Source organism: Penaeus monodon, chromosome 36 (assembly GCF_015228065.2).
Source record: "Penaeus monodon isolate SGIC_2016 chromosome 36, NSTDA_Pmon_1, whole genome shotgun sequence".
Taxonomy (NCBI): Eukaryota; Metazoa; Arthropoda; class Malacostraca; order Decapoda; family Penaeidae; genus Penaeus; species Penaeus monodon.
The window spans coordinates 29,115,621-29,125,620 of NC_051421.1; the positions used below are offsets into that span (position 1 = coordinate 29,115,621).

General features: G+C 27.9%; 1 protein-coding gene across 2 annotated transcripts in view; it reads left to right on the forward strand.

Annotated features, from left to right (window-relative positions):
• Positions 1-10,000, forward strand: part of LOC119595441 (docking protein 2-like) — a 15,964-nt gene that overhangs the window by 3,501 nt on the left and 2,463 nt on the right. For both annotated transcript variants that reach the window (XM_037944560.1, XM_037944561.1), the window contains exons 3-7: positions 5,459-5,623; positions 7,325-7,393; positions 8,429-8,537; positions 9,008-9,249; positions 9,809-9,982. In XM_037944560.1, the coding sequence (XP_037800488.1) occupies positions 5,459-5,623; positions 7,325-7,393; positions 8,429-8,537; positions 9,008-9,249; positions 9,809-9,982 (759 nt within the window). The remainder of the gene's footprint in view (positions 1-5,458; positions 5,624-7,324; positions 7,394-8,428; positions 8,538-9,007; positions 9,250-9,808; positions 9,983-10,000) is intronic.

The window sequence follows — 10,000 nt, forward strand, 5'->3', positions numbered from 1 at the left end:
CGCCGTCTGCCTAGCCTGCCTTGTGTTGGTGGCAGAGAGACGAGGCGGTCGGCGGAACATTATTATTATTATTATATTAATATTATTATCATTCTTATTACTGTTATTATTATAATAATTATTATATTAATATTATTATCATTATCATGAAAACTATTCTTATTATTGTTAATCTTCTTATTCCTATTGATTTGCTATATTTAATGTAATTGTTATTCTTATTGTTATCGTTATTATCATTATTGTTATTGTTTCTGCTGTTACTGTAATACTTACTGATATTATCCTTATTATGATAATGATAATATAATATTATAATATTATTATTACTATTAATGTTATTACTATTGTCATTATTATCATTATCAATATCACCATTATCATTGCTACTATCATTGCTATTATTATTATCATTAATAATAATAATAATAATAATAATAATAATAATGTTTATTATTATTATTATTATTATTATTATTATTATTATTATTATTATTATTATTGTTGTTGTTATTAATATTATTATCATTATCATTATTATTGTTATTATTGTTGTTATTATTATTATTATTATTATTATTAATTGTTATTATTTTTAGTATAGCTATTATGATCATAATAGTAATAATAAGAGTTATTACTATTATTACTATTTAAATATTTTATGATGTATTATTATTATTATTATTATTATTATTATTGTTGTTGTTGTTATTTTTATTATTATTATTATTATTATTTATCTATTTCATTTTTACCATTAGTTATTATTGTTATTATCATTATTATTAATGATACTAATATTTTTGCCATTGTTGGTATTGTTATCATTATATTCATTATAATTATGGTTATTATTACTAATATTATGATTCTAATTATCAGTCTTATTGCACTTTCTTCTTTGTATTTATTTGCTTTTCTGTTCTGATTTTTATCTTTATTATTTTCGTCATTTTTATTATTATTATTGTTAGTATTCTTATTCTTATTCCTATTCTTATTCTTTTTCTTATTATTATTGTTATTATCATATTATTATTATTGATATTATTGTTATTATTATTATTATTATTATTATTATTATTATTATTATTATTATTATTATTATTATTGCTATTATGGTAATCATTATTATTAATATCAATTTTATTATGATGATGATGATGATGATGATTATAATAAAAATAATAATAATAATAATAATAATAATAATAATAATATAATAATAATAATAATAATAATAATAATAATAATAATTATTATTATTATTGTTGTTGTTATTATTATTATTATGATTATTATTATTATCATTATTAATTATTATTATCATTAATTATCATTTTTATTATCATCATTTTTATTATTATCGGTATTATAAGTGTTATTCTTTTCGTCATTATAATAATTATCATTTCGTCTACAATAATTTTCATTTTTTTTTAAGAATAATTTCAATGATAATAATAATGATAATAAATATTATTATTATTGTTATTGTTATTATTATTATAATTTTCTATCATTATGATAATAATATTAATAAAAAAAATTATTGCTCTTCTTCTTTTTCTTCTTCTTCTTATTATTATTATTATCACAATTATTACCATTTTTATTATTATTGTTTTTTCTATTGAATTTATCATTATCATTGTTATTATTATTATTATTACTATTACTATTACTGTTATTATTATTACTATTACTGTTATTATTATTATTATTATTATTTTTATTCAGGGAGGGTTGTTATTTATCGATATCAATGCGGCATTGCATTATTCCATCTTTCATTATTATTGTTATTATTATTATTATTATTATTATTATTATTATTATTATTATTATAATTATCATTATTATTGTTATTATTATTACTATCATTCTTATTCTTACTATTAATATAATTTTGATTATTCCTATTCTTATTATTAATGCTATTATGGTGATGGTAATTATTATTATTAATTTTATGATTATTGCTGTTGTTGATTTTGTTATGTTATTATTATCAGTGTTATGGATGTTATTATTGTTGTTATTTTTATTGTTGTTATTTTTGTTATTGTTAATGTTATTATTATTATCATTATTATTGTTATTATTATTATCATTATTATTATTATTATTATTATTATTTATTTTTATCATTATCATTATTATTATTATTGATAATATTATCATTCATTATTTTTATTATTATTATTGTTCTTCTTCTTATTATTAATATAATTATTATCATCAATTATTTGTATTGATATTGTTATAATAATAATAATAATGAAAATAATAATAATAATAATAATAATGATAATATTGATAATAACAATGATGATAATGATAATAATAATAATTATTATTATTATTGTTATTATTTTTTATTATTATTATTATTATTACTAATATTATTATTATCATCTTATTATTATAATTATCAGAATTGTTCATATCATTATCATCATTGTTCTTTCTCTTATTATCATCATTATTATTATTACTATTGTCATTATCAGTATCATTATGTTTTGTTGTAGTTATTGTAAGTAATACCATTGTTATTATTATTATTTTTTTATTATTGCTTTCATCGTGATCATAATCCTCAGTATTATTTTTATTATTATTATTATTATTATTATTGTTATTATTATTATTGTTGTTGTTGTTGTTTTTATTTTATTGATATAATAATAATTATTATTTATATTACGTAATTGCAATTTCTATTACCATAAAGTTTATCATCAGATTCATTTATATTATCGTAATTTTCGAAATCGTATTTTTTATTTCTGGTATTATTGTTTTCCCTTATTATTGTTGCTATTATTATTATTATTATTATTATTATTATTATTGTTATTGTTGTTATTATCATTATTATTATCATCTTATTATTATAATTATCAGAATTTTTCATATCATTATTATCATTGTTCTTTCTCTTATTATCATCATTATTATTATTACTATTGTCATTATCAGTATCATTATGTTTTGTTGTAGTTATTGTAAGTAATATCATTGTTATTATTATTATTATTATTTTTTTTATTATTGCTTTTATCGTGATCATAATCCTCATTATTATTATTATTATTATTATTATTATTATTGTTATTATTATTATTGTTGTTGTTGTTGTTTTTGTTTTATTGATATAATAATAATTATTATTTATATTACGTATTGCATTTTCTATTACCATAAAGTTTATCATCAGATTCATTTATATTATCGTAATTTTCGAAATCGTTATTTTTTATTTCTGGTATTATTGTTTTCCCTTAATATTGTTGCTATTATTATTATTATTATTATTATTATTATTATTATTATTATTATGATCATTATTGTTATTATTATCATTATTAATATTATTATTTTTATTATTATTATCATTACTATTATTATTATTATTACTACCATTATTATTATTATTGTTATTATTTTTATTATTAATACTATTATCATCATCATCACAATTATTATTTTCATTATTAGCATTTTGATAACATCATTGTTATTTCATGATCAGTATTATTATAATGATCATTGTTGTTGATATCATTATTATTATTTTCATTATCATTAATATTTTTCTATCATCATTAATACTATAACTTTTATACACATTATCATTATTATTATCAATATTGTTATTATTATTATCATAATTATTATTGCTATAATATCAATAATAATAATGATAATATTGATAATAGTAATAATAATAATAATAATAATAATAATAATAATAATAATAATAATAATAATAATAATAATAATAATTATTATTATTATTGTTGTTGTTGTTTTTATTGTTGTTCTTATCATTAGTACTGTTATTATTAGTATTGTCATTATTAGTATTGATATTATTTTTATGACTATTTTTATCATTGTCATTATTATTATTGTTATCAAAAGTAGTATTAACATTATTATAATAATTATTATTATTATTATTATTATTATTATTATTATTATTATTATTATTTTTATTATCATTGTCATTATTATTATTATTGTTATTATTATTATCATTATCATTATTATTATTATTATTATTATTATTATTATTATTACTATTATTATTATTATTATTATTACCAATATTATTATTGATATTGTTACTAATATCATTAATATATTTATTATTATTACCAGCATTATTATTATTGTTACTAATATCATTAATATTATCATTACTATGATTATTGTTGTCATCATTATCATCATTATTATTGTTATTATTAGAATAGTAATATTAATGAAAATAAAAAAGAAAAAATGTAATATACATTATCATTATGATATTTTTTTTTACTGTTGTTGAATATGTTTTATTATATTCTTTGTTGTCACTGAAATCATAGGTTTGTTGTTATTAAAATTGCCATATCATTATCCTTCTTATAATCATCTCTGTTATTGTTATGATCATAATTTTCTTCATGATTGTTATTATTAGTTTTATTATTATTGTTATTATTATTATTGTTGTTGTTGTTGTTGTTGTTGTTGTTGTTGTTACTATTATTATTATTATTATTATTATTATTATTATTGTTATTATTATTATTATTATTATTATTATCATTATTATTATTATTATCATTATTATTATAATTATAATAATAATTATTATCATTTCTATCATTATTATTATTATTATTATTATTATTATTATTATTATATTTTATTATTATTATTATTATTATTATTATTATTATCATCATCATCTTTATTAATGTTGTTTTTTATTATCATCATCATTATCATACGTGTTCATAATTATCGCTGTTTATTTTTTTATTAGTGTTGTTCATCCATTGTTTTATTAGTGTTACTAATATAGTTTTGTAGATTATTTTAACTACTGATATTGTTTCATGTACCCATGTATCCACTTTTTATCCACATATCCACTCACCCACCCAGTGACGCCAAGGAGATCTAACCACCCACCCACTAAGCCTTCCATCCACATACCCTGAAACCCACCCGCCCACCCACCCACTCACCCACTCTCACCTCCTCTTGTTATGGTTGTATTATTGGTGTTATTTTCATTATTATTTATTATTATTCTCATTGTTAGTATTGTTGTTGTTATTATCATCGATATCATTGTTATCATTATTATTATTGTTACTATTTTTTTATTATTATTATTGCCATTATTATCGTTATTATTATTATCATTATCATTACCATTATTATTATTAATTATTATTATCATTATCATCACCATTATTATTTTTAATTATAATTAATTAATATCAATATTTATAATTAATATCAATATTATTATTATTATCATTATTATCATTACTATTATTATTATCATTACTATTACTATTATCATTATTATTATCATTATATCCCTCATTACTCGCGGGACCAGTCTACCTTCCCCCGCTAACCCTGTCCCTCCCCCTGCTCCAACCAGAAATACAGGCAGCTCTACGCCAAACTCTACAAGACGTCCCGCAGCGGGGTGGCCAGGATCGAGCTCTATTCTGACGGCAAGGCTTCCGTCTCGGGTCCGCCCTCCTTTGTCATCGTGGCATCCGAAGTGACGAAGGTGGCACCGAGCGGGCCGCTGTCGTTTCAGGTGGGTTGGCACTCGTCTCCTAGGGCGTTTGGATCTCTCTCTCTCTCTTTTTTTTCCTTTCCTTTTCTTTTTTTTTTTCTTTGTCTCTTTTCTCTTTCTCTATCTCTTTCTCATTCTCTCTCTCTCTCTCTCACACACACGCATGCACGCACGCGCACGCATGCACGCACGCGCACGCATGCACGCACGCACGCACGCACGCACGCACGCACTCACACACACACACACACACACACAACACACACACACACACACACACACACACACACACACACACACACACACACACACACACACACACACACACACGTAAATAATTCTATAATTCTCTCTCTCTCTCTCTCTTTATTTGTTTTATTGTTTTCTCACACGTTCTTTCTCGTTTGAAGGAGTGATTTTCTGGGATTTTTTTCCCTTCCTGTCCCTCTTCCTCTGTTCTTCATGTATGTATTCCAGGTATTTATTTATTTTATTTCATTTTCCTTTTTTTATTTTCTCCTCTATGCATTTTCTATTTTTTCCTCTTTTCACTGTTTCTCTTTTCCTTTTCACTTTGATCATCTTACGTTTTATTTATTTATTCATTTGCCTTCTTTTTTCTATTCTCTTTTCTTTATTTCTTTATGATTTCCTCTGTTTATTATTATTATTATTGTTATTAAGAAAATTTGCCTTTATGCAGTTGATTTATTTAGTATTTCTTCTTTTCTCCATCTTTTTCTCTTCCTGCAATTTCCATGAAGATCAAAAGAATTATTTGTCATAAATGTAACCGTTTATATCATTATCATCGATTTTTACCATCATTATTACTATTAATTATGTAATTATTATCGCTATCATTAATTTAATTATATATTTTTTTTCTGTTATTAAGATCTCTATCAATATTACCATGATCTGTGAAGCTGTTCTATTCCTCTTACGAATGAGAACGAAGAAAAAACAAAAATAAGTGTTCTCTACATGGTGTGTTAATTCTCCTATCAATATATGCTCTACCACACTTATTATTGTAAATTTGGTCTTATCATGTAATTTCCTTTATCATTTCTGTAGGGTTTCTCTTATTATTGCATTTATTCTCACCACCGTGGCTGTTTGTCCATGCCGCTGGCTTCGTAATAGGCTCTAAGTGCAAAATGTTTGGTTTGCAATGTAAAAAAAATCGCTAAATAAAATGGGCTCTAAGTGTAAAATGTTTAGTTTGCAATGTAAAGAAACGCTAAGTAGGCCTGGATGCGAATAGCGCATAAAGCAAGGTAAACGAACATCCTGCTTTACCCTGTTTCTCATAAGCCGTTATTCTCACCAACGGCGGATTTATTTACACCCGGTGTCTTTAAGAACGTACCCTCAGTTGCCGGTTAGGGAATGCTATAACATTTTCATGAGAAATGAAGAAATGAGAGTGGCTTATAGAAATTATACCTTTATATCATAGGACTATTTGCAATTATTATGTATGTTCTACATTTTTTTTTAAACTATACCATGTTAGATATGTTTTGTTAATTTTTTAATCAAATTTGAATTGTAAATTCATATTGCTAAGTTGTGTTGTATTTATTTTAATATTATATTGTGTTCAAGTTATGATATATTCAAATCATAATCATATTACGTTCAAGTTATGTTGATAAAGTTTAGCAACTTCACCTCGTGCTAAAATTGTCTCATTGACTTTTCTCTGTTTCACAGGTCTCGATCAAGGATCAAGTCAACGACTTTTCTGTGGACAGCAGGGAGGAAAGAAATGCCTGGGTCAGGGTAAGAAAGGGGAAGGGAGACGAGAGGAAAAAAGGAGGAGGAGAGGAGGAGAGGAGAGAGGGAGAAGAAGAGAAGGCAAGGCAGAGGAACGGGGAAAGGGAAAGGCACAGGGATAGGGAGGGGAGAGGGAGTATTACAGTGCAGAAACAGTGTAAAGAACGAGAGGTTAGATACAGTAAACCTGGGGAGTGCAAAACATGCGGGGGAACGATTACGAACATACGGGAAAATAAGCTTACGTTAGGGGGGAGTGAAAGCATTTGATGTACAAAATACGATATCTATTTATTTGTTGAAACTTTTCTGCCGCTTCAACATATAAGGTCATAGCGACGTCTTCAAAATATAGGGATAGTGTTGCCTTCCTCCCCAGGTAAAGATTTTTTTTTTGGTATGATAAGACGATGTTTGTGGATTTCCAGAATGGTTAATGGTCAAAACAAATAAATGCGCCAGACACCAAAGGTCATAGCATTATGTTAAAGTCTTTAGGCGAAAAGGGTAAAAATCAGTTCACGGTGAGCATAAGTGGACAAAAGAAGGGGATGAAGCAGAGAAGGAAAAGGAAAAGAGAAGAAAAGTCCATGCAAAAAAATATTTGAGGGGAGGACTGAACTTTAAGGCAGGGAAGATTCACGTGAATTTGCGTTTGAAATTAAGACACTTTTAAAGTGTTTGCAGATGTTCACAAATATTTCCGTTGATTAATCTGGAGCTGTCACTGAAGCGAACTTACTCGTATCCCAAATTGCACAGTTAATAAATTGTGCCATCAAGGATTCCCCTTTATATATATATATATATATATATATATATATATATATATATATATATATATATATATATATATGTATGTATGTATGTATGTGTGTGTGTGTGTGTGTGTGTGTGTGTGTGTGTGTGTGTGTGTGTGCGCGCGTGTGTATGTATGTATGCGTGTGTATGTTAATGTTTGTGTGTACGTGTCCCTGTGGTTTGGGCATATGTCTGTGCAGCAGCGGACACCAGAAACATCTCTCTCCCCTCATCCCGCAGATGATACAGGACGTCTTCTTCCAGCCGCAGCAGGACGCAGGCTCCACCACCAAAGTAAGCGCAGAAGCGATCGTGTCCGAAAACGACATCTATATATCTGCTGACGAAGGTAATGCAGAGGAAGTATCCATGACTTACCTGCCTGATTCTCCTCTTTAATTGCTATTCACGATTGTACAGCTGATTGACATGTAAGAAATATATAACGATGTATCCTAGATACCCTTGACATCTACTACCCTCCTTCCTTCTTCCTTCTTCCCCTAGTTCCTTCTTTTTCCCCCATTCCCTCCCTTACCAGTACCCTTCCCCTTACCTAAATGCAGCTCTAACCCACCCCGCCTTCCCTCTACGTCCCTCTCCTTTTCTACGTCCCATCGCTCTTGAATCCCTCTCTGATTCCTCCCTTCTCTGAATCCTTCCCTCTCCTCTTCGACATCCCCTCCTACAACCCCCTGCAGCCACTTCCCCCATCCCTCCACCCTTTCCCCTGAGTCCTTTCCCCCTTTTTTTCAATCTCCCTCTTTTTTTGTAACGCCCGTCCCCTCCCCCTCCAAAAAAAAAATCTCCTCCCGTCAGTCATGCGCGAATTCACTGTGACGATCGGCGCGGAGACCCGCTCGAAGCTCGCCGTGGATGGCCAGATGCGGCTGCTGATCGAAGATGGCCACATCACCCTCATCACGCCCGAGGGCAAGCGGGTGATGCGCTGGTCCATGGGCCAACTGCGGCGCTTCGGCTACAGAACCAACGACTTCCACCTGGAGGCGGGGCGCAAGAGCGAGTCCGGGGAGGGCGTGTTCTCCTTCGTCACCACTCAGGTAAGGGGCAGGAGTGGCTTCCCTTAAGGGGGGCGTTGGATCTCGCACGCTCGCCTTCCTGCTCTCGTTGTGTTCCTGCTCCTGCTTCTTATCTTTTTTTTCTTTTTACTTCGCTAGATTTTCGTATATGACAGCCATGGATTTCACAAAGATTTCACGAAGAGTTTTTGTATGCTTTGTAAAAGCAATTTGAACGAATTTGGTGCATTGTTTTCCCCTCTCCCCATCAAACCAGGCTGAGGCGCCTTTGGGTAATCATTTTTTTTTGTGCACAGTTTCGACAGCTTCGTCATATATGAAGAGCTTCTGTGCTTTTATAGATTCCTTGACCCCGTTCACTATTATAATATTAGTCATGGCTTTTCACTTGGCAGGAAGCAATTCTTTCTTCAGCGTTTCTCTTCTTTTGATTCTCCCTTCATGTCTCCCTCTTTTAATTTTGCTCATTCGTTTTCTTTCTTAATATTTGTATCGTTATTACCATCAACACCGTAATTACTTTCCTCAGTGTATACTTCTCCTCACCGGTCGCATCTCTCCCCTCGCTTCCCCCGCGCAGGGCCGGCAGATCCACGCCATGGTCAGCAAGGAGAAGGCCCGCACGAGGACCTCCGGCATGAGCCAGACGCCCTCCCTCCCGGTGGGTCAGGTCACGCCCCCCGAGCCCTCTGAGGCGCCCGTCATCACCATAGGAGGGCACACCTACGAAGAGGTCGAGGTCATGCAAAACAAGGTCAGGTTCCGAAAGATT